Source organism: Citrus sinensis, chromosome 5 (assembly GCF_022201045.2).
Source record: "Citrus sinensis cultivar Valencia sweet orange chromosome 5, DVS_A1.0, whole genome shotgun sequence".
Taxonomy (NCBI): Eukaryota; Viridiplantae; Streptophyta; class Magnoliopsida; order Sapindales; family Rutaceae; genus Citrus; species Citrus sinensis.
In genome coordinates, this window is record NC_068560.1 from 38,130,659 (window position 1) to 38,156,513 (window position 25,855).

Genomic DNA, 25,855 nt, shown 5'->3' on the forward strand with positions numbered 1-25,855 from the left:
TAAAATTATAGTAATATGTGATAAATATAATAAAAAATATTAATTTAAATAATAAATTATACTAAAAATCATTATTAATTTCACATTAAATTAAAATTCTATTTTAATTTATTTAATTATTAAATTTTTTATAATTCCAAATTTACATTATAAATTAATTATTAAACAAGTATTCAAAAAGATAAATTTTTATAAAATAATAGATTATTGAATAAAAATAATATAAATATCATATACATATTTAACAAAATAAAAATTATTTAAATTATGATTTATATTTCATTACTGTCATTGAGGTTGATTTGTATAATTAATAATACAAAATTTTAGTTTATAATAATATTATAATATAAAACACGATTATTTATACTCTAATTCAATATTGCACCAAACACAACATAATATTATATATAATTCAATATTATTCAATCCAATCTAATTTAATTCAATTCAATCCAATCCGGTATACCAAATGAGCCCTAAAAGTAATGAAGTAGCAACGTGTAAATGATTAATTGTTACATTACATGCATACAAAATTTACAAACTAAATAGCAACAGGTAAAAAAAAAAAGGGGAGTTTACAAACTAACTAAAAAATGCTTGTTTGCTCCACACCACTGCATTCTATGAATCAACCGCATAAAATTTCAATGCGTCACACGTTCTCCATATCAAAAATCCAGAGTGCCACATTGTTTGCTCTCAATGTTCTTCGTTCCCTTATTTTGTTTCATATCCTTTGTCCTTTCATTGTTCTGGCCTCGACTCCGCACAATTCCCATCTTAGGTAAGCCTCGATTCAGTCCTTCCAGCAAAACACAAGCTTTACACCATTTCTGTGGAATAAGAATCAATAGGAAGGTAAGGAACATACGCATTATTACAATGACAATTTCAAAGCTGGAAATGGGTGCTTTCGGTTTGCTATTGAGTATAGCAAGTCTCACCTGGCTAGAAATGTATCCACAGCGTTCACAGGTGCCCTGCTCTGGCATTTTTGTTGAGGTGGAAATTCTGAAGTTCTCACCTGACTTGATGATATCAAGTATGGCCCTAGGTCTGCATTAACAATCCATAAAGTGGTAGAGAAATTTTACATATCGTACATGACGGTTCAGCAGGGAAATGAGTGAGAAAAGAAAAAGCATCATTCTGTCTCAAAGAAGTCACCTTAATCTCTCCAAATCTTTAATGAACTCACGAGCAAAACCACGATAAGCATTTGGAGAATAAATGCCTGCAATTGCAATAACAGCACTGTGAATTTTATTTGCAGACACCAGAACTAAATTAGTTACCTAGAAAAGAAAAGCCCATCTATCGTGTAAGTGTGATGATAGATGCTTTAAGCATCACCAAAATATATCAAGGAAACAAGCAGACACCAACATTTGAAGAAAAATGTAACTGGAGCAAAGAGCAAAAAAGATAACCTATAGCAAATGAAAATCACTGACAAAGGGATTGGACGAGAATGAGAAACGAACACTTACATTCAGTCGAGAAGTAGTCCAGCCTCTTGAAGTATGCATACGTAAACATCTATTAAGGTCTCACAACTAAATAATATGAATAATAATAATAATAATAATACATAGACAATTTAATACTTCCATGATAACAAATCATTAACAATTACAAGGATATATTACAATCTCCTTCTCATAAGTGTACTTAAAAGGTTTGCATCTTGGAATCGGTCCATCTTCACCAGTTGTTATCAATGTACATCTACTCAATCTACACGGTACAGCATGAATTTAGCTTCCTGAAAAAAGTGTGAGATAAAACTGAAAGAAAAACCTTACTCAACAATTCATTACCTAGCAATATCACCTCGCAATATGTTCAATAGAACAGTTTCTGCAATATCATCTGCATTATGTCCCGTTGCAATCTTGTCTACTTTCAACAATGAAGCACCTCGATCAAGGGCCTAAAAGAAACTCAACAGCTCAATCTATCTTATCCCATAGATTACAGAAAGGCTTTAGAAGTTGCAAAACAGCCGCACCTTAGTATATTTCTAAGAAAAATTCTCATACACACATAGAAAGGGAAACATATGAATGCACAACAAAACCTCTGAGGCTCTGCTACAAAAAATTATGCATTTTTTACCTAAAGACTGACTACATTGAGTGACTGGATTTGGATTGCCCAAGAATCCACAGTTCATATGAGCAGTGCTGCTGTTGGACCTTTTTTCTACAATTGTCTCATCAGCCAAAGTGCTTTAGCAACAAAATTAATGGGTATAAAGCAGGCATATGCTAGATTTCTAGAAAGACGACAGATCGAATGATAATAATTTCCTTTTTAAAAAGAACGAAATGTAATCTTCAGAATCAATATGCAATAATGAAGATGTAGGTAACTACATATTTTTCAGCTCCAAAAACTTGTTGGAAACAGAAAGGAATCTGCGGATGATACAAGAATAAGCATTAATTTACATGATTATAAGGAATATTAATCCTCCTATACCCTCCTATACCTGGCGACGAAAAACACCACAAAAGGTGCAATTATTCTTTAAACCGATCACCTTCACTATCTCATCCATTGTCCATCCATATAAATCCTTGTATGAAACAATCTTCAGTGGCAGACCATACTGCAGAGGGGAAAGAATGTAGGAATAAACAAACACAAGGATGAAAAAACGAATACAAATGTAATAGCGGTTGACTAAAATAATCTGTTAAATTTTGCATTTCCGTCCATATACAATTTACTCTTTAACAAGTAAGAAATTGAATTTTACAACAATAAGAACAAGTAGAAATCAGTTTAGTCAAATTAAAAGAAAAAAGAAAATTTAAGTTAAAAAGAGAGAGACAGGGAGAGGGAGGAAATTGCATACCTGAATTTCATTTCTTTTGACAGTTTGAAGTGAATCATCCCTGTATCCTGAAATGCCTTCATCAATTGATAGGAGGAAAAGATCAAGGCCATAGTTGTGACGCCGGTTCAGCTCTGACAACACAAAAGCAAGGACAGTGGAATCTGCAACAAACAAAACATGTACGAGCACCAACGAAATTAAAATAGCTATAGCAAAAAACATACGAAAGTAAGATGACAACAGCATGAAAAAGCAATAACCTTTTCCACCAGAGGCGCCGATGGCAATACGCTCACCAGCCTTGAATAGCTGATTTCCCACAATGACTTGGTGGATCTCCTCCTCAAATACCTCATAGAAACACTCCCTACATATCTATTTTACATAATAGCAAACACGCCACGAGTAAAGCTGGTGTTATTAATTGACGCACAGAGAATTTAGGGGGAAAAAAAAGGGTTACCTGTTCTAGGGTTTTAGGTCGTTTGAGGGCAGCCTTTCTCTGGTTACAGGTGGAACAAAGGCGGCCACCGGCCTTCTTGGACTTCGACTCGGCGACCTCCATTGACCGTTAATGGCCCACTAAGTAAACTATGAAGAGACAAGCTAACAGACTTACAAGAGATCAAGTTTGGGTTATGAGGGAAAAATTGAAGATTTGAGTTTGCTTTTGCAGTGCGGCAACAGCTTCTCGGAATGGAACTGTTATGAAAGCAGCGGTCCGACCGGCACCCTCACCCCTCCAAAGTCTCTAGACCTTCTCATTCCCTAAACTTCTTTTATTACCATAATATCCTTAACTAAATTACAATTAAGGACAATCAATTGGACAAATAGACGAAACCTATTTTCTCTATTCAACTACCGTGTTTCACTCGAACATCGCGATTTTGTCAAATAATTACACAATATTTCGGTCGATAACTCAATACATAGTAATTGTATTTTGAGTAATGATACAACCACAAACTCTTGTACAAATTTATTTTGTACAAATTGATGTGGCATAATAAGATTGGTTGAATTAAATATCACTTGATCCACATGATTTGTTTTTATTAATTTATATTTTCATTCAACCAATGAATTAATGCCACGTTAGTTTGTACAAAATAAATTTATACAAGAGTTTGTGGCTGTATCATTACTCTTGTATTTTACATGCCCAATAATATAAATTCACAAGATACTCTCAAACATAAAAGCCGCGACAAGAATCTTAAGAGTTGGGGGGGGCGGGGGGCGCGGGGGGGCGCAAAAAGAAAACAGAGATTGCATTGGGAAGTTTTCAAGATCTGCAAATGCCTCCTTGCCCTTACGTCACTGAGTAATTCCCTTGGGGTTTCTCACTGTAAAACATCGGAATTTTGTCAACTTATTCACAGACAATTTTAAATTATTTATAGGGTATCATGCGGTCCCGAATTCACGATCTATCTAAATGCTTTTTAGTAACAGTATAAAAATAACACATTAATTCAATTAGATGCGTGAAGAGAGCGAAAAAGGCAAAATATTTGTTTTCTGAAGAGAGATTAATTGACTTCAATAGAGAAGTTTAGTAATGGCTATGAAATGAGTTATATGCAAAAGACAAATGATTTTTTTTAATTAAGGATATTATTGAGATTTCTGAAGATTTATACAGTTAAATACGATTTTGTAATTTAATAGAGAGTTTGTAAAGTAAAAATAGGTTTAATGAGTAATCTTATGAGTTTAAATAAGCGCACTCAACTTCATTTTCTAACTTACAAATCTATCCGCTAATTAATTACACTAAAAGAAAAAAAAATAATTCCAATTAAACAGATTAGCCTCAGTACACTCTTTAGTATTACATAAACCGATATGTTCCAATATAATGATGGACTGAATTCAATATTGTTACCGCCTTTTTGTTATTGTGGTTAGAAATTTTATGCTACAACATTAAATAAAATATTGCGTAAACACTAAACACATACGACTCCAGGTTGAAAGTTGAGTTGGCACTATAAACATTCAATAATTTCTTTATTATTTTTATCAAATCATTAATATTTTTTTTATGCTTAAAAGCTGCAGGCAAATTAAACCTTTCTGAAAAAGACAAACGATTATAGTATTATACTCCTATAGAAGATTTTTTTTGCTCCAATTTCTCTTGAGAACAATAACATATCGTTCTCATTCATAACATAGTTATTGTCATCTTTTAAGACCAACCTTGAGATCCCTTCCGAGCTCGATCACGGTTGTAAACAAACCCAAGGTTAATAAAGGGTTCCATTCCATCGAGGCCGTTGAGCTTGAGCTGTAAGCAATATTTGTCTGTCTACCTGAAATTGGGATCGAAGTTCACTGATTTCAAGGCTCTAGCTATGGCCAATGGAGGTGGTGTAACTAAGGAATATGCCCCCTAAAACCAATTTTGATCAAATCATAATGCTACAGTAGGAGAAACAGTAACCCCCCAACCAAAAAAAAAAAATTCGACTGAAATATTTTAAAAGTTATGAAATGTATGAAACTATTGATAATTTATACAAAATGTAACAGAAAATGTGTGTGGATACATACACGCAGCTTCGCACTGGAAACATTAAGATCAACTTTTAACTCACCATGCCCAAACCTAACTTGTACAAGGTCTTTCTGTGAACCGGCAGAAGCACCGTCTATGACACATTGAAACTATTGCTTACATGCAGGTAAGAAGTTAGCAGTCACGCCCTGAGTCACCCTTAAGTCGTTGGTATATGTCACTCCGTAAAATCTCCGCATATTCCTGCAATATTAAACCCCCCAAAAAGAGAGAAATCTTAAGATCTGAACAATATAATAATCATCAAGCTTCAAAAGTAGAACATAATTGCTGTTAGGGAGCATCACAAACCACAGTGGCATGGTACTTACCTCTGCAAGATCCTCATCACTGCATAACTCACTTACAAGATCTTCGCGGCCGCTTCCATTGCAATGAAGCTGGCCAGCATTTTGGACAACGGCTCGGAAGACCTCTCCAGGTGGATCCAAGTGCTCAATCCTCTGAACCACTTGTTGGATTCCTATCTGGAAGACAATTAAATAAATCAGGAAATAGTTACTAACACTGATTGATAAAGCAAAGTCCTTATCAACACATATGGTAATAAGGCAATAAAAGTAATCAGTAATACAGTTTCCTTCCAGCATCTATATGCATATGCCCAAGAAATTTCTCGTATGTTACAGGATATAAAACAATAGAGTTTCATCAACACTCGTATAACTACACCCGGGTATCGCAAATTGAATAACACAAGAACGGTTAAACACAAAGGAAACAGCCTTTTGAGTTAGTAGCCCGAATCGATTTTAGCAGAGTCAAAAATCAAAACCATCCTGTAAAACATGAGATTTTAACACTTAATTCAGTTTACTAACTTCCCAGGTTCTTTACTATTTTGTCTTTTCAGAACGTGTACAAACCTGAATTGGATCATCAGGGTTGTCCACCCCACTTGACCTCCTCTCACTACACTGAGGTGTGCCAGAAAGGGGTTGAGGCGTAGATCCACGACCTAGAGCTTGAGAAACAACAGGCATCATCTGTTGGACCATTCTTGACAAGTCAATACCACCAGCCCAACCACCCCCTAACCCTGAAAACATGTTTCCCACATCCTGGGTGTCAATCTGCTGAGCAATTTGATTCACAGTATTCAAGACTTGCGGGCTCTGAGTGAGCTGCTGCAACATATTTCTCAATACATCCGGAGAACCAATCCCAGTTTGCTGTGAAAACCCTGACAATAGACCATTCAACTCAGTGCTACGTAGAACTTCAGATATAGCACTTGCAGTGTCAACTTGGCTGTCGATGTCTTGCCCTCCTGACTGTTTACTCTCTGTGACCCTCTCAACTACAGGTAATTGACCAAAGGATAGCTCATTTGCATCTATCCCATTCCTTACGGAGCTGGAAGATGCAAGAGTTTGCAAGAGATGCTGGCCAACAGATGTAGAGTTCAAGTTTTGATCAAGAGGAGCATTGCTCATTCCACCATCACTACTCTTGACCGGGGTCTTTGGCTGCCTTGGCCGCCTCTGATCACATAAAAAACAAGGGAGTTGCAAGCAATCAGATAGCAGAAGACATCAAAGGAGAACACATCAGAGAAAATTGATTAATATACTGAAACAGAAGGGTTAGCACACAAAGTGCCATAGAGAAAGACTTTGGAGAAAAAATAATTACTAAAATGGAGTGCTTAACAGTATCAATGTAATACTTGGGTAAGTAAACAAAGAGCCATCTGACAATCATGAAGATCTAGCCTGCGAAAAATTCCATGCACATATTTGAGTAGGAATCTTTTTTTTTCCCTTCTTTTTTTTTCTTTTTAAGGATCTTGTCAGAAGACTTGGATCTAACAGCAACTTCAAAGTACCACAATATGAAGGATATTTCGAATATTTTTTAAAACGAACAAAATTATCATACCTTCCGTTCTAAACCCCCCAGCCCCAATCCAAGTGGAGCAGCTTTGGAACCCTCCTGCAGATCTTGCTTCTCAATAGATCCAAGAGCATTTCCTGAATTGTCTTCTGACTCTCCACTTGATGAACTCTGAGCACCTCCACTAGAAGATGATGGTGCATCTTTAGAACTCAAGACGCTCCCCATACCTTCATTAGTCCTTACATGATCTCCTTCAGGTAGTGCCTGCTACATTATCAGCAGTGGTCAAAGGAAATCACAAAATTATTCCAATTTGCATCATCCAAGGTTTTTATACAAAGCAAACCTTCTGACTTTCACTTTCCGGTGTGTTCCCGGATAAAGAGACCCTAAGTTCACCAACTCTGTTAACTGGTGTGCTACTGGGCTGTTCATTGCCAGCATAACTTCCTACCATAGATCCATCAGATAAATTCTGCCCCGCTGACATCACTTCAGCTACATACAGAAAGAGCAGTATTTGTCAACCGTGCAGTCATTAGTACATGAATTAGTATCAAAGGTACCTACCTGATGGAACCTGGTTTTCTCCTTGCATGTTACCAACAAAGTTCCTGATTTGTGAATTCACTTGATCAACAACAGAGGATAGCAAACCTGAGTTGGCAGATAGCTGAGGTACGGATAAGCCTGGACCAGGTTGGGCTACAGTGGAAATTGCAGCAGCAGTAGGACGTGATGGTACAGCTGCTGCAATGATATTTCTCACAGGTAGGACCCTCACTGAACCAGAACCAGCCAACTCTGTAGAACCAGTAGCATTCCTGCGTTCTCCCTGCACTCCATCCCCATTACTTGCCCTGGTACCAATTGTTGAAAGAACAGGTGCCAGTGCAGTGCCTAATAACACGTACACCATCAGATCCATAAAAGTATAAGCAGCACGTTATGCATAAAATTTACCTACCAGCATGTATATGAATATTTATGTTCCTTGGGGCATGTCCAACACCAACTGGGCCAATATTCATGGGATTTGATGAAGGAACTGAACCGCCAAACAAAGAGCTGGTTTGGATAGGAAATGGCTGTAAATAAAGGAAAGCCATGAATAAATAGGTACATTATAACCAGCTTTTTTTAATCATTTCAAATCCTAAGATTGTAGCTAGTAAATCGTAAAAGAGCTCAGCATTTAAATTGTCAGAGAGATACAGTGACAGAAACACACAATTGAAGCAACATAATCCAAGGAATAAACTATCTCCTATGCAATTCCAAAACCATCATATTCACTGCAGTCAGCAAATTTCACTACTACTCACACTCTCATTTTCTCTCTTTAAGCTCTATACTCTTTAGCAAAGGTTTTCATTACCTTTTTCCAGCCAAATACAGCACTCTGTATCCCCTCCCTGTCTACATGAAAGGAGTATAATTTTATACTGCAGTAAGCGTATTATGTACTGTTCCTCCACAATGCATAATTATTAAAATCTGTCAGCTGGTAACAGATTTTGCCAGTACGTACAACATATTTACTGTCCTAGGAACAGCTAACTTAACACATTACTGTTACAAACCACCAACATCATGTTTATCCAACCATTCACCACGGCACAGGAAGACCCACTTATACCCTCAAATCTTATTCTACATGTGTGATATATACCAAAACATATGATACATAATTATTGACTAACCTGAACCATTATTGGATTAGGTCCTGATGGAGATATATAAACAGCAGGCCCAGCATTGACAGAAAATTCCACCTGCAAGTTGCAGTGGAAAAAAAAAGGTGAATATGTACTCAAAAATGTGAACATGTAATCACAAAAAGAGCCAATATGCAGAGGATAGACTAGAACATACAGGAGACTGCCCCATACGGAGTGTCAAAATTACACGACCAAGCTCTAACAGAAGAGAACCCAAGTGTTGCATTGCAAATCCTATTTGCACAGATTCTGCCTGAATTTGACCCCTGATATTAGGATCTGAAGAAGCACCCTCTTGCTCCAAACGTCCTGCGATATGCTACATTATAAATAACACTTAATCAGATTACTAGAGTTATCCCTCCAAGAAAATAATAATAATAATGATGATGATAACTAAAGAAAGAAGCAAAGTTGGTCCATTTTCAGCAACTTTATCTCAAAAACTTTTCTTTCATAAGATATGAGTGATTATAAAATATTGCTTTGATATTGGTAAAGTGCATGCTTTAGCTTCAATAAGTGATTAAATCTTGATTCCAAATACTACAAATATGCACTGACAACTATGTGCGATGCATTTCAGAAAAAATGAAAAAAGAAAAAAAAATTGTGGTGATTAGCGAAATAACTTTCTATAATTTAAAATGTGCAATTACAATGAACAAAATCAGCAAAAGATTCATAAGTTCATCTGATCAACCAGCAAAAGTAGAAAGAAAAGTCAAACCCAATAACATTAAGGAAATAACTGATCAATACAACAGTATAGAAAACAGACTCTATAAACACAGATGTAACAAAGGGATTGAAAATGCAAACTCAGCTCTGACTAGCTTTACAGAAAGATATATGCTTTCCGTTCCAAGATAAATTTTAATGAAAATAATCCACTAATATATGCTAATGGAAACCAGGCACAAACACATCTCAGTTTCAAACAAAGATAAGGATCCACCAATGCAAAGACAAAAAGTGAAAAGAAGTGTTCCAAGAATAGTATTTACAGAGAGTGCAGCCACAGTGTGACCACTGAGAAGCCTTTGTGCACGTTGCAGGACAATGTTCAAAGCTTCAGGAGTTGGCAAACCCCGTTCGTTGGATGGTAATTCAGGTCGTGGTACTTCTTCATTACTAGTTGATGATGTATTTGGCTGATACCCTATACATCACAGAAACAGTTAGTTGGAAGTTATATCAAGCACAGAAGCACAAGACAATGCTTTAGCACAATCACCATTTTGGGACAGTGTCTGCTCCATGTGGTTCATAAACTCTGAAATTGTATTTAAAGAATCAGGAATTGGCTGAAACCAATAAAGAAATGATATTAGTAAATAATAAAGGCATATAACAAGTAAACATGCACAAATAGATATTTCCATACCACATTAAGTGAAGGAAATGGCACAGCTCCTGCTGTCTGAGGAATTTGCACAACAGGAGGTGACGATAATTGACCAGGATATGGCTGTCCGGACTGTGCTTGATTTCCCACTTGGCTTTGATTCCCAACATGCCCACCACTGCCAGCTGTCTCATTTCCTTGTTGAGGCTGAGCATGAATATTTGACTGCAAATAATAACACGATCATTTGAATACACTAAACACATACACAGGTATTTCCGATTGCAGCAAAGAACTACACAAATCAGGAAAATGATTTAAATGGCTACTTACACGGATGACAGACACCATAATGAATAGGTTCAACATGATAGCCACAAATGGAGCTACACAGCCAAATTTGTCTATAAAACTGTGAAAATATGTTCATGTGAATGAATGCATTGCTCAAAACATTCGATTGGATAAAAGAATGTGACAACCACAAATGGAGCTACACAGTCAAATTTGTATGTAAACAGTGAAAATATGTTCATGCGAACGAATGCATTGCTCAAAATATTTGATTGGATAAAAGAATAGCATAATTAAGGAAAAATGTCTCCGGCTGCCACTTCCATTTAAAAAAATAAAAGAAAACCCATCCCATGAGCGAGAAAGTAAATTATTTAGAAGGGAAGGTTGAAAGATGCTCCATCACGCTAGCACAAAGACATAAAAAAAATTAAAAATGCAAACTTACCAAAGTTGAAAACTGTATGCCACTATTACTGCCAGTAGCTGGGGTCTGACCACCAATTCCAAGGGAATTGATAAGTGCCCCAATAACCTACAAGTCAACCAATAAGGGGTTAACAACTTGTGGAAACAACAAAATACAAATCCTTCCATCCTTCCTTCTCTTCCTGCAACAGCAGTTAAAAAACCTGATACAAAAATATATTAAAGCCCACCAAGTTAAGAAAAAAGTAATATTTTCAGACGCACCCGAGTGAGGTCTGGAGCAATGCCTTCACCTTGATCCCCAACATTGAAGGTCCCAAGAAGTACACTGTGAGAAACTTGCCCCATACGACCACGAGGGGCATTAGCATTGGCTTCGCTACCTGCCAAATTAGGACAGAAACCATGACTAACCGACTTAGAAATGATCAACATTGCTGTAAGAAAATGCTTGGAATTACGAACTGCCGGAGAATCCTAATTGGAGAATCAGTACCTCCAGTAACATTGTTCCTATTTGTCTCTCCAGAGCTCGCATCAGATGAAGGCTGTGATTGAGCTGGCTGCCTAATTACCAAATGCAGTGTATGCCCATTCTCAACATCTAAAAACAGTCAAGGAATTCACGGAATTGCAGTGATAGAAAAATCCACTTAGATGGCTAAATGAGCCATAAGATAGTGATAAAATACTGGTGTAATAAAACATCAATACAGCAAGTGAAACTAAGAATATATGGCAAACAAATCGCAGCCCAGAAACTCTTTAACGCAAAAATAAAGATCGCATCAATGGGGAGATACGGTATTCAGAAAGGAGATGTTCATCCTTTAACACCTTTCCCCTGAATATCAATCGTTGCTGGCCAACTGGGACACCAATATCATTGGCTATCTTCTCCTTGAATAATGTAACTGGGATCTGAATCAGAATGACATTATTTGGAAATGAATCCAGTGAAGTTCAAATTTTCCAAAGAAAAGAAATCGATTAGCACAATGAATTTGTGAATTTCAACAATTTGGAGGTCCCATTCATGATATGCAAATTGTATGAACAAAAACTGTTATTTCGGTCATCAATAAGAATGAAAATGCCAACCAAAATAACCGAATAACGATTACAGTGAATTGAAACAAGAAGCATGATCAAGACTTTGCTCACATTTTTGTCAACTTGGAAACTATAAACCTGGGATTCTAAAGTCTTGACATTGATCTCTACAATTGCATCTGAACTTTTGCCAGAAACATTGCCTGTGCTGGAACTCTCATTGGGATATTGATCCGCCATGATAAGCAGCAGCAACCTGAGTGCAAAATCAGTTACTGTACAAATTCAAACTCTGACATACAAGCAATCGCATATCACAAATGCAAAATGGTACTTGTCATTTTCTAAGTTTGTTGCAATCTGAAGTTTACAGAATATCTATCTATCTGCACTGGCGTTAGTAGCTGATGCACCGGCATGCAATTATTCAGATAACGAATGCGACAAAGGACATTTAATGCTTAAAATGAAAAGATGCTATGCAGCACTTTGAAAAGTTTTAAATGTCAGCATCATACATTTTTATGTATATGGATGTTCTTTCTCGTCTTAAGTTGCAATAACATGAAAGAGATACTACAAAACAGACACATTGCAACCAATGCACTTACTTAACGCTAGAATACACAAAATAAGAGCCATCCTATACCTCCATAAAATCATAATGAATATAATACACTCTCTCTGAAATATACCTTCCTATCAAAATCTAACCTAATGCCGCATCTAAAGGCAAACAAGATCCCAATTCTATCAAATTGCAAGAAGGAAGATGACATAGTTTTCAAAGCAAGAAATTATGCATGGTGAGTTTATAAAACCCTAATGCTGATCAAATCCTGAATGCATACAATAAAAATCCACAAAAAAAAAACACTTCTTCAACCATTACTCAGCTTTTATTATAAAAAAGATGCTGGAGATCGCAATCAATCATAACATCAAGGCGAAGAGAAATAAAAATATTAAATAAATAAAAAGTTAATCCTTCGATACAAAAGCACTAAGATAAAACAAAAATTAGATACTAAAATTGCTAAACAGAACGAGTTCCGCTATCTGCTTAGGGCGTGCAAGAATAAAATCGTGACACGTTTAATCCGTATATATACCCCCCCCCCCCCCCCCCCCAACAAAAAAAAAAAAACAGATACAAAGTATTCAAGAGCGATAAGAGCAGGAAAAATGGAAAACACGAGAGGAACCTTTAGTTGCAGAAATCTGAAATTAAATTAGAGTGCAAAGACGACGGGAAAAATACGGCGGCGCCGATTTGAGTGTTATTTATTTATTTTTCGTTGGTTGGGGAAGGGGGGTTATTTTTGAAGAAAGGCTTGGCTCGGGTCTCTTAACGAATGCGGAATGCCTTTGGGAGTAAGAAAAGAAGTCTTCTTTGGTCTAGATAGTAGACAGAGAACACGGGTGATAGGGCGGTGCCGCGGTACGTGACCCGAGTTGACCGGGTTTTAGCTGCTTTAATGAACTGTGCAATCGATTATACCACGAGGTACGTTTGGCAAGAAGAATCTAGAAAAAAGAAGCTGAGCGTAAGGCTGTGCAAGGGAAATTCATTCCACGGTGCCGTTTTGTTGGTGGTCTTGGTTTTCAGGTTGGATGCAAGAAAGTTCAATATGGGCCTCGACAATTCAATAAGACCTGCCCATTCCTAGATGGACTTACATTATTGCCACCCCTCTAAATGCCGCTTAAAATCCATTTTCTTTATTAATCTCATTAAAACGTTTAAAAATAATACAACGTGTTTTTACTAGTTACGTTAAAAAAAAAAAAAAAATCAATTGAAACTTATTCGTGTAAATCAACGCCATTCTTTAGTATCCTCTTGTTCACATTCCTCAACCAATTTTCTTTTTTTGTTTGTTTTAAGCATTATTGGCATAATTCAGTGTACTGGCAACCATGTGCAGGGCTTGTAGATTATTTCAATTGGATCGATTTTTGACGAGGCAGCAATGATGGTGGCTCGACTTGGGTGTGGTCGGCTCGTGAGTGTAGTCGCCTAGTCGGCTTGATGGGGAACGTGCATATTAGGCCAGTTTTGTGGGGGCTGGTGGCGTGAAAGATTTGCGGCTCCCGTCAAAGGTGGGATTGGTTAGATCGGCTTGATGTGGAGGAGTGGCGGTTCGATTTTGTAGGGGCTGTTGGTGTGGCGGTAGTGTGGCAGTTGAATGGTAGTTGTTTTTGTATAGTGGCGGTGGGTTAGAGTGTGGAATAGTTTTCCGGTTAAAGCACGTGGCGGTGGTTTGGATGGGAGTAGACGGCGTCATTGTTGTTTAGTGAGTGTCCGCAACGGTGGGTCGTCGCCACCGTCAGCCAAATAAGCCATAAAAGCCAATCAAGGTGTTTGGTGCAGTTTGGCCGCGAAACAGAAAATTTTTTACTTGTCGGTGAGGGTTTAATTAGTAATTATATCCCCTTTAAAAAATATTAGTAACTATATCCGATAAGTAATTTTAATAAAAATTAAAAGAGTGTGGCTATCAAGGATGAGTGTCTCAATACTCATTCTTGATATTTTACATACGTCCTTGTTCATAATTATTTGAAGGAGTTTTTGTCCCCTTCATAAATAATATTCACGAGGTTTCTGATTTTTAAATAATTAATACGTTTTTAATTTTTTATTTTAATTTAATTATATTAAAATAAAAAATTTAAATAAAAGTTGAGATAAGACGGTTGTTGTCGAAAATCAGAAATTATGTTGTACAATTTTACTTTAATTTTTATTTTATTAAATAAAAAATTAAAATATTTAATAAATATTATAATAAAAAATTGGGCCAATAGGATCATGTCTAGTATTTTTAATGCTCTGAATAAAAATTTAAACTACAACCATTCAATTAGGTCTAAAAATTTAATAATATAAATATTTTGATATTTATTTTTTAAACCAATATTTAATATTGTACAATTTAAATTTTATTATTTATTCACTAATAATTTTAAAAAATAAAACTAAAATTAAAAAGAAAAAAGAAAAAATATGGATGGGATGGGATTCACTTCATCGCCGTCCCTTCTCTTAATAAGAAGTTGGGTAAAAACTGGCTCCAGTCATTTTCCTTAATAAGAAATTAGATATAAAATTATTCTTATATGATCTCCAAATGGGAAAAATCTCCAACGATCCCCATTTCCATAGGAATTTCTGCCAGTGCCATTCCTAAGAGCTATTTGAATTCATTAAATTCTTCTTTACACTTATTTACTTAATAAATCTACTATTAAAATCTTAAAATTAAATTTTTACCGTATAAACTTCTTAATATCACACAAATAGTCCTAATAATTATATATTATTGCTGCATATTATTTTACTCTTGAGGTCCACTGAGCCCCTTTCATGTTTATCTCTTACTCTTCGTTGTCATTTTCTCAATTTCTTTGTATTTATGATTTTATGTTGCAGATCTAGTATATTGAAAAACCATCTCTTTGTTTTGAAATTTGTTTAATTTTATGACCCAAATATTAGGACCCAAATACATAATCATTCATCTAAAATCTCAATCAGATAGGGCATCTTGCATCCTTGTTCTATGGAGGTGTGCTATCAGAACTCACTCTTACAAAATATTGCTATTGCAACTGCAGCAATCTAAAATCATTCATGTATCACGGTGAAAAAAAAAAAAAATTATAAAAAAAATATTTTATTTAAAGTTGAGGAGATGGTTACGGCTTATGGAGGGTGCAATCATTTATGGTGTGTTTACTTCATGGGAATAGGAATGTGTTGGAATGAGAATGTGTTGGGAATGAGAAATAGAAATGAGATTTCATTATTTACTTGACAAAATAAATGAGAATGAAAATGTGCTGGAATGTCATTGATGTGTTTACTTGACAAAATAAATGAGGATGAAAAATGATAATGAGAATCAAATTACCAAAATACTCATAGTATTAATAATTAATAAAAATAATTAATTTATCATTATTAACAAATATTATCATTATTGTTGTTGTTGTTGTTGTTATTAATAATAAAATATTATTACTATTTTTATTAATATTATCATTATTAACATTTATTATCATTATTAAATTTTATTAACTTTATTATTTTAGTTATTATTAATTATTGTTATTATTATTTTTATTAATATTATCATTATTAATATTTATTATTATTATTATTAAATTTTATTAACTTTATTATTTTAGTTATTATTAATTACTGTTAATATTATTTTTATTAATATTATCATTATTAACATTTATTATTATTATTATGTTTTATTAACTTTATTATTTTAGTTATTATTAATTATTGTTATTATTATTTTTATTAATATTATCATTATTAACATTTATTATTATTATTATTTTAATTAATATCATTTTTATAATAATATTTATACATGTATGTACATAATAAAAATTACATTGTTATTATTATTATTATTATTAAATTTTGTTAACTTTATTATTTTAGTTATTATTAATTATTTTTATTTTTTTAATAATAATAATAATAACACCAACAATAATAATAATGATAAATTAATTATTTTTATTAATTATTATTTTATCATTATTTTATTGTTAATAATGATAATATTAATAAAAATAAAAATAAAAATAATTAATAATAACTAAAATAATAAAGTTAATAAAATTTAATAATGATAATAATAATAATTATTATTATTATTATTAATGACATTTAAAATAATAAAATTATTTGTAATTTGAACAAAGGTAATTTACGAAATATGAAAAAATTAGAAAGATATAAAAATAAATTTATGTTTCATTCTCATTCCCAACCCCCCCATGAGAATGAGTTTCTCATTCTTTATTTCTAAATTATGTGGGATCCCCATAATTTATTCTCATTCCCAAATTCAATTTTGTCAAGTTAACATAACTTTGATTCCAATTCCTCTATTCTCATTCCTTATTCCAAGAAGTAAACACACCGTTAGATAATTAACTTATTTATCATTTTTAATAGTTTTACATTAGACTATGTTTTGGAATATAATTTTTTATTAAAAAATGGATCTAACAAGAATTTCTATGGATCAAATAATATCACCCAAGTGAAAATTATAGAATAACTAATGGGGTAATGGAGTTTTACGAGGCATGTGGAGGGTTGCATATAGCCATATAGGCCTAGTCTTGCATAAGTTTGTGTTGGATTAGCTTTCCAAAGATAAAGACAATATTTGGTATAACAACAGTTAGGTGGGGCTATCTGAACCTATTAATTTCTTCTATAAATTTATCTAAAAAATATATATTTGTTATTAAATCTTAATATTTTGAAATTTCAAAGTTAACCCCCCACTAATTTCGTCCTTTTTCAATCTCATTGCAACCAAATTTTTCCTAGCACGGTTGTCTATAAATAAAATATAAATAAAACTCTCTTAACTTTAGATAGAAATTAAAATGGAGATATTTGTTAATTTATATTATTTCTTGAGATAGAAATTAGGAGGTGTTAGTTTTTCTTTATGAAAATTTAGATGAAAAAAATGATTTATTCTTTATGGTATATGAAGATTGCTCGCAAATGTTGAGTTTTGTTCCTTATTGTTCTTGATAGATTATAACAATATCTATTTGAATTTTGACCAGTTTGTCTTATCTCTCAAAACATCTGCAATCTATCACTAAAAAAAAGCGTAAAAATTGGTGAGAAATGTAAAGAACTATACAAAAAGAAAATAAAGTTAGTTATAGTATAGAAAGAGAAAATGTGGTCAGTTAGATAATTTCATCAAAAAATTATTAACGGTTTCAAATAACCTTATCAAAACACCTTATCCATATAGCCTTAAGAGTGTATAAAAAGAAAATTAATGGTTTCAAATAACCCTATCAAAGCACCTTATCCGTATAGCCTTATCATTGTGTCAGTAGAGTTTAGCCACAAATGAGTTATTCTTGCTAAATTCATCAAATTTAAGAATAATTTAATATTATGAGAAAAAATAATAATAATGCAACATAAGTTCATCCTAAAGTGATTAATTTATTAATATTAAAGTGATTAATTGATATAAGTTTGAAAATAAAAATACTGCAGAAAATATGTTAAAATCTTATAATAATTAGATATAAATGAGATGAATGAGATGTCATGCAAGATAATTTCTTTGAGTGTTTTTTTATGTTTAATTTTTTTTTTAAAAAGACTCTTCAGTCTTCACAATATATTAAAGGACTCACCAATGATGCCGAGTCAGTTGGTCTCAGTTACTGCACCTGCCACCCTCTACTCACTCACTTTTCTTACAGGAAAAAGCCAAAACAACTCTTAAACTCTCTCCGGCATGGACATTGAGAAACCGTCGAATAAAACCGCCGGGAAACCAATTCAATGCAGAGGTGGGTAGCATTTATTTATCATACTGCACAAATCTTCTATTATCATTAAATTAAAGTCATCAATAATTCGCCTTGAGCATGAAATGAATTATAATCGTTGACTTTCGCGTCCACGTCGTAAAAATCTGTAGCCGCAATCGCTACAGCTCCAGGAGAGCCTCTGGTTATAGACGAGGTTATCGTCGACCCTCCAAATTCCCACGAAGTTCGGGTTCGGATAATCTGTACTAGTCTCTGTCACAGTGACGTCACCTTCTGGAAAATGAAGGTCTCTTATCAAAGTCAAACCCTTTTGTATTATCTTTAGTTTTATTTTTTTCTTTAAAAAAATTATTTAATTTATTTGCTTGTTATTATCGTTGTTTTATTTTTCTTGAAGGATTTTCCAGCCGTGTTTCCAAGAATTCTCGGTCACGAGGCTATCGGGTAAGAATTATATTCTATCTTTTATACCTTTGTAATTTTCTTTTTCCTTGCATGACGGATATGTCTGATGAAAAACTCAATCTTGGCTGATCATGTGAATGTGGCTTCATTAAGCTAGTCATTAATTGTTTTGCTTAATCTATCCCAATCTATTTTTAGTGCTAATGTTGACGCTGGGTTTTCCATGGGGCCAACTTGGTTGTTCACGATGAATTGAGAGTGTTTGGCCCTTGGCTGACATGGTCTAAATAATTAACATTGTGTTGCAGAGTTGTGGAGAGTGTTGGGGAGAATGTAGATGGAGTGGTTGAAGGAGACGTTGTCATCCCGCACTTTCTGGCAGATTGTACAGAATGTGTAGGTTGTAGATCAAAGAAGGGCAACCTATGTTCAGCATTTCCTTTCAAGATCTCTCCTTGGATGCCAAGGGATCAGACAAGCAGATTCAAAGACCTCAGAGGAGAGACTATACACCATTTTGTCTCTGTTTCAAGTTTTTCTGAGTATACTGTTCTAGATATTGCCCATGTAGTCAAAGTTGATCCTACAGTCCCTCCAAATAGGGCTTGCCTTCTAAGCTGTGGAGTATCAACAGGTACCAGCCACTGATTTTGAGGCTATTAATTGTCTTGATTATATGCAATACAAGATCTCTGTTTTCCACTGGCTTCAGTTCTCTCAGATCAACTGGAATTTGGATTTTATAGGCGTGGGAGCTGCTTGGAGAACAGCAAATGTAGAGGTTGGATCAACTGTTGTTATATTTGGGCTTGGTTCAATTGGATTAGCGGTATGATATTGTAGAAAATCGGTTGAGTGTTATACACTTCCTGTTTGAACTTTCGTATATGGTATACTGCTGAAATAGGTTCATAGATATCTTTTGGTATCAGGTTGCAGAGGGAGCGAGATTATGTGGTGCTACAAGGATTATAGGCGTGGATGTGATCTCGGAAAAATTTGAAATTGGTGAGTGAAGTTTATATGTTGTACGGGCTTAGGTTTGACAGGGAATAATCTCCTCATGTCATCACAAATAAATAATTGTTTGTGTGGACACATCATTATGAATCAACTATTCGAAGTATTTGATAGATACTAAGTTAAACAATTCTGTTTTATAGGCTAATTGAAACTATGATTTCTGTGATTTCTGATTGATGTTTATCCACACAGGAAAAAGGTTTGGAGTTACAGAGTTTGTGAATTCTAAAAACTGTGGGGATAAATCTGTAAGCCAGGTCTTGCTCTCAATCTATGATCTTCCTCTTCTTACTATTTCTGTTAGTTTCTAATTTTGAGGTAGAGGATGCCATGTCATGGCAGTTTACATCCTTTTGGTGATTTCAGCTTATGTCTGAAGTGGTTTTTCCATTAGGTTGTTTTATCGTTTAAAGAACAAGCATTTGCATCTTTGGGGTGTCAACAAACTTGGATCTTTTGTGTTGAACCTAAGCATCACAGAGTAGTTAGTAGTTACTATATAATTGAACAAGTTTGGACCTAAGATACCACTCTTTTGAACCTTTGAGAGCTTATGACTCCATAAACTCTACATAGGATGACAATGAAGCATAAATAGTGCATTTTGTGAAATCTTCTTTATTTATTGATTCAGTTGATGAGATAGCCTGTGACTGCTATCTCATATTTCCTTTTGATTTTATGCCTTCTCCCTGTGATACTGCAGTTTAAGTTGTTAATTCTTATTACACTGCAATGTAGAGGGATAAATCTTATACCTCTGCAATGAGATGCTATGAATTAACCTACACTGCATTGCAGTGTTAAGAAGGATTAACCTACACTCCTTTTAAGATAATCAGTTACAGGATAATGTATTAACCTTCTCTGCAAAGCATTGTTGCAAGGATAATCATAAATCCATAAATACTATTCAATATTATATTCTAGGTATGGGAGATGGAAACTGTTTAAAGCAAACAATCTATATGCAGCACATTATGAAGAGTAATCTCTCTCTTCTTTTTTTTTAATTTGATAGATTAATCTTTAACTACTATTTCACTTAGTTTTTTCTTTAATCAATTTGAGCAGATAATCATTGACATGACTGATGGGGGTGCTGATTACTGCTTTGAATGTGTTGGTTTGGCATCCTTGGTGCAAGAAGCATATGCTTGTTGCCGAAAGGTCTGCTTCTAAGTCTCTCACTCTCTCACCCATAGTGTTGTACAAGCAGAATTAATTTGATTAAACATAAGCTCAATGTGACTAGGGTTGGGGGAAAACAATTGTGTTGGGAGTGGACCAGCCGGGGTCACAGTTGAGCCTGAGCTCTTTTGAGGTCCTTCACAGTGGAAAAATTCTGATGGGATCATTGTTTGGAGGTCTCAAAGCTAAATCTGATATTCCTATTCTTTTGAAACGTTACATGGATAAGGTAATTTAACCATTAATATAATGCTTATTTACACACACACACACACACACACACACACACTTTTGCGTAGCCTAGCTTCCCAAAGATCTTATGTTATGGTAGGTTATATAATGCTCATTACTTTTGCATATTCTTGCCTTGCCTAGCTCACAAAAGAATCTTAAGTTCTAACTCTATGGCAATAAATTAATAATGGTAGTTTTATAATGTGGTTCTAGACTTCTGTATGCTCTCTTCTAGGCTTCACGATTATAGACTAAATCGTATGGTGACATATTATTGCCAGCACATCTTTGATAATACTAGTAGTGGTCTTATGTTCCTTTTTCAGGAACTAGAGCTGGATAAGTTTGTCACTCATGAGATGAAGTTTGAAGAAATCAATAGCGCGTTTGATTTACTTATAAAAGGAAAGTGTCTCCGTTGTGTGATATGGATGGGCGAATAAGATTTCTTGCATTATTTTCTTGTATGTACTTTCTCCAATAATTACCTCTCATATCTAAGCAAATTGACCAACCATTTGTGATGGACCATGTGTATATGATACAAGATTCGTTGGTTGAATAAGTGACTTCTGAAAAATTTTAAATTTGAAGAATCTTTTTTACCTTATGACCAAGAGCAATTTAATTATGTTAGGGCTTACCAGCTTTGTATCTAGAGATAGAATGCGTTTGGTATCAAGCAGAATTATATGCCTCTTTTCTTATAATGGATTCGTATTCTGGGTAAAACAGCGCTATTTTATTGACCTTACAGAAAGTATATCATTGATCAGTTTCCTCGATCCTCAACCTCTCAGCATTTGAATTGGAAGAATCGCTGGCTGCACTAATATCATCTGGATACCTGTTAGGGAGCTTTTCTGTTAGTCCATTTAACAAGTAGCAATGAACGATTTAAGTCACACGACAAATTGCTTCTAGCACATTTATTTGGGAGCACTTGGCTAGGTATCGTTAACGGGAACATCAAATTGAATTTATTACGTGAAAAACTTTTTTCTTTCATTATCATAATAATTGCGATAATATTGATCGACCCAAAAATAGAAAATAGTTAATGGGAACATCAAGTAGAATTTATTACGTGAAAAACTTTTTTCTTTCATTATCGTAATAATTGCCATAATATTCACCGACCCAAAAATAAAAAAATAGGTGAGTGACATATTTGAGTTTCAATTTGAATCATAATATTATGTATCATTCATCTATCGTATGATAAATATAAAATAACTTAATATCTTATTTTATTATTTAATAAATAAATATTACATTAATTGAAATTTAAGTTAACACTCAAATGTTAGAATTCTTAACATTACCTTATTAGAAATAAGCATATAATCTATTGATATCATACGGTAAATTTTAAATTTCAAAACCGGAAGTTTTAAATGGAATGAATGCACCACGTCATGAAATATAAATATGTGTTCAAAATAATTCATTATATGGAAATTTGCAAACTATAAGATTGTGTTAGGTGGACATTAGAATGATACAGAATGCTGATTTAAATGGAAACTAAAAAAACCCACCACGTCACCAGATCTGATGAATAATTTGTAACGGATAAAACCTTTAAATGGAAACTTGCAAGTGATAGCCATTCCCGCTATCACTTTCTCGCAATGCTCTCAATATCATTGTTCAGTTCAGTGGCATGGATATTGATATCGAGAAGAAACCGTCGAGTAAAATCGCCGGGAAACCAATTCGATTACAGAGGCAGTGATTGCAAACAAATATAAAGATAATAATTAATATTTTCATTTTCTCAAAAGTCATCCGTATTTCTCGTCCTGGTCTTGAAAATCTGCGGCCGCAATTGCTAGAGCGGCAGGGGGCAGGAGAGCCTCTTGATGTATAGAAGAGGTTATTGTGGACGCTCCAAAAACACACGAAGTTCGACTACGGATCACCTGTACGAGCGACATCACATTCTGGAAAATGAAGGTCTCTAATATATATCTTACAACTATTATCTTCAATTTGCTGAAATAAATTTAAGCTTTATGCTATGATCTTACAAATCCGTTCAACACGTCATACGGGAGAAAGGCAGGATTTTACCTTGGTTGGCCATGAAATGGACTCGCTGCTCAGCTTGTTTATGGCCCGTAAATTCAGCCTTCTGTTCTTCTAATTTGTAGCAAGCCTTGGCTTCAATCGCAGCTGCAAAATCAAGCTACTCATTCACTGTACATACACGCACGGTGGGAGAGAGAGGAGAAAAGATGCACTGTACTTTTTCCTTAATATCAATCTTGAACAGTGAATTCCCTTAAATATTGTGGGGGCGTTCATGTGATGATACAAAATTGTTCATCTCATTACAAACTAAAATAATATAATTAAAGGTTATATTTATTTATAATATGCGATTATAAAGGATGTAATAAAATTAGACTTGTAAACACAATATATAATCACTTTATAAATGAGTGTATAAAAATTACTCCTTATTATTTGACATCAGTCATATATTAATTTGATAGAATAAAAAACAATTAGAATAATTTATACTAGTCCACAATATGTTATAAATAAATCCAAGATAATTATGTCACATTTTATTTATATTATTTTATTTTGTTGTTAATATATACTGTATATTGGTTTTATCTTTCTTCATGGAATTTTGGTTGTTTTTCCAAAAATTCTATGGTCACAAGGCTATCAAGTAAGAAATAATATATTGTCGAGTGTTCTACCTTTCAACCTACCATTTTTATGAAAAAAATAGAATTATCAAGTAAAAGTTTATAATTTACACTGAATATGAGTCTTAAATAATAATTTTGATAAAAATAATAAAAATATCATAGGTTTTTCATTATATAAATAGTGGATCAAATCAACTTAACTTTCAGGTTATAACTGCTAATGTTTACCGATAACTTTAATGTTATATCTTTTAACCTATAATTATCTAATCTCAACAAATAAAGGTCATAGTGAACCGCGTTATTTAAGATATTGCAACTATCCATATTAATTAAGTAGAAATTAAATTGAATTAGTATCACTATCACTATCTATTGTCAGTGCTAATAACGCAAGAAATTTAATATTAGCTGCTAGAATCATGATAACGAGAGAGTTTGCCAGGGGACGAATAATTAACAATAATAGTACGTATGCAGAATTGTGAAGAGTGTTAGGGAGAATGAGGACGAAATAGGAGAGGGAGATATTGTCATCCCACACTTTGTAGCAGATTCGACCGAACGTGTAGACTGTAGATCAAAGAAGAGCAACCTATGTTCATCATTCCCCTTCGAGATCTCTTCTTGGAGGATGCCGAGAGATAGGACAAACAGGTTCAAAGACCTAAGTGGAGAGACCGGACACCATTTTCTGTCTCTTTGAAGTTTTTCCAGGGTACCCTGCTGTAGACGTTGCCCATCTACTCAAAGTTGATTCTACTGTCCTCCAAATAGGGCACGCCTTCTAAGCTTTGATGTGTCAACAAGAAGCAGTCATTCAGTTTGTTCTGTATCACTTGCTTTTTAATTTGGTTGAATTCGACAATTCCAACAACTCCTATTTCGATTTTTACAGGCTTGGAAAACAGCATATGTGGAGGCTGGATCAACCGCTATTATAGTTGGCCTTATCTTGTACGGTACACATTAATTTGTTTGGTTGAGTAAGTGTTATGTGATATAATTGCTAACATATATATGCTCATAGTCATAGATATAGATAATACATTTTTGTTATAATATAGAGGTTGCAAAGGTTGCAAGACTGTGCGGTGGCACAAGGATTACAGATGTGGATGTGAATCAAGAGAAATTTGAAATTGGTGAGTGAGATTCTAATGATATACAGTATTTGGCATTGGTTTGTCAGGGGATAATGGACACAACATCGTGAGATCAACCATTCCAAGCTTTTGATGTGTGGGCACCAGTTCTATTTTTATAGGCCACCGGAAACCATGAATTCTGATTGATATTCATCCACCTCAAAAAAAAAAAAAAAAGAAAAAAAAAAAGCTCGGAGTAACAGAGTTTGTAAATTCTAAAAACAGTGGGGATAAATCGGTAGGTGACGTCTTGCCCTCTCAATCGATTATCATACTCTCTGGCTGTAATATTTTAATTCTATAATGACTAAGGGCGTAGCCAGCATAGGACCAGGTGGGGCACATGCCCCACCTGGCTTTTAAAATTTTTTTTTTTATTGGTTTTCTGAAAAAAAAATCTATATTTTATTTATTATTTATAAAAATACCTCAGGTGAATTGCGAAACTTTGAAAATGCCACATGTAATTTTAAAAAAATTTTATGTTGCCCCCAACTTAAATGCCAAATTCTAAATAATTTGATTAGCTATTATAATTTCATAAAAAATAATAAAGACAAACAAGAGAACCATTTATCAAATGAAATCCATTAAAAAATCAATTAAAATAAGTGAAATCTAAACTTTACTCTTTTTTTTCCGTCTCTTCCATGGAATAAAGTGTGGTGGGTGGACTCCATAGCAGTCATCACCATGCGCGTGGATTTCT

At 34.1% G+C, this 25,855-nt stretch overlaps 3 protein-coding genes and 1 pseudogene across 9 annotated transcripts; 2 read left to right on the forward strand and 2 right to left on the reverse strand.

Moving 5' to 3' along the window:
- Positions 1-404: 404 nt before the first annotated feature.
- LOC102629559 (cytoplasmic tRNA 2-thiolation protein 1) lies at positions 405-3,794 on the reverse strand. The gene is made up of 10 exons (XM_006473685.4): positions 3,315-3,794; positions 3,112-3,226; positions 2,870-3,012; positions 2,501-2,620; positions 1,827-1,939; positions 1,651-1,743; positions 1,497-1,537; positions 1,174-1,240; positions 951-1,062; positions 405-839 (listed from the first exon to the last, which is right to left on the reverse strand). The coding sequence occupies exons 1-10, from the start codon at positions 3,414-3,416 to the stop codon at positions 675-677; spliced, it is 1,071 nt and encodes a 356-aa protein (XP_006473748.1). The 5' UTR covers positions 3,417-3,794; the 3' UTR covers positions 405-674.
- A 289-nt stretch (positions 3,795-4,083) lies between these two features.
- Positions 4,084-13,675, reverse strand: LOC102629838 (ubiquitin-like domain-containing protein CIP73). 6 transcript variants are annotated; one of them, XR_008054614.1, is made up of 20 exons: positions 13,328-13,674; positions 12,234-12,378; positions 11,873-11,990; positions 11,566-11,673; positions 11,334-11,452; positions 11,089-11,175; positions 10,386-10,571; positions 10,236-10,305; positions 10,006-10,160; positions 9,153-9,317; positions 8,981-9,052; positions 8,245-8,365; positions 7,848-8,177; positions 7,624-7,775; positions 7,320-7,544; positions 6,305-6,922; positions 5,750-5,905; positions 5,458-5,621; positions 5,060-5,172; positions 4,084-4,200 (listed from the first exon to the last, which is right to left on the reverse strand). XR_008054614.1 is itself a non-coding variant. In XM_015528826.3 (18 exons), exons 2-18 carry the CDS (start codon positions 12,360-12,362, stop codon positions 5,553-5,555), a joined length of 2,793 nt encoding a protein of 930 aa, XP_015384312.2. In that variant the 5' UTR covers positions 12,363-12,378; positions 13,328-13,675; the 3' UTR covers positions 5,336-5,552. The 6 variants fall into 6 exon arrangements, 3 of the variants coding, with proteins under 3 accessions (XP_015384312.2, XP_015384311.2, XP_006473749.2); XR_001507749.3 differs by lacking the exon at positions 4,084-4,200 and having other exon boundaries at positions 4,849-5,172; XR_008054615.1 differs by lacking the exon at positions 4,084-4,200 and having other exon boundaries at positions 4,849-5,252.
- Positions 13,676-18,278: 4,603 nt separating this feature from the next.
- Positions 18,279-21,939, forward strand: LOC102630329 (alcohol dehydrogenase-like 7). Of its 2 annotated transcripts, none has more exons than XM_015528829.2 (10): positions 18,279-18,494; positions 18,626-18,762; positions 18,874-18,920; positions 19,190-19,515; positions 19,628-19,710; positions 19,814-19,889; positions 20,097-20,161; positions 20,979-21,074; positions 21,160-21,324; positions 21,634-21,939. In XM_015528829.2, the coding sequence occupies exons 1-10, from the start codon at positions 18,440-18,442 to the stop codon at positions 21,670-21,672; spliced, it is 1,089 nt and encodes a 362-aa protein (XP_015384315.1). In that variant the 5' UTR covers positions 18,279-18,439; the 3' UTR covers positions 21,673-21,939. The 2 variants fall into 2 exon arrangements, with proteins under 2 accessions (XP_015384315.1, XP_006473751.1); XM_006473688.2 differs by having other exon boundaries at positions 21,656-21,939.
- Positions 21,940-23,965: 2,026 nt separating this feature from the next.
- Positions 23,966-25,509, forward strand: LOC112497676 (alcohol dehydrogenase-like 7; annotated as a pseudogene).
- The last annotated feature ends 346 nt before the right edge of the window (positions 25,510-25,855 follow it).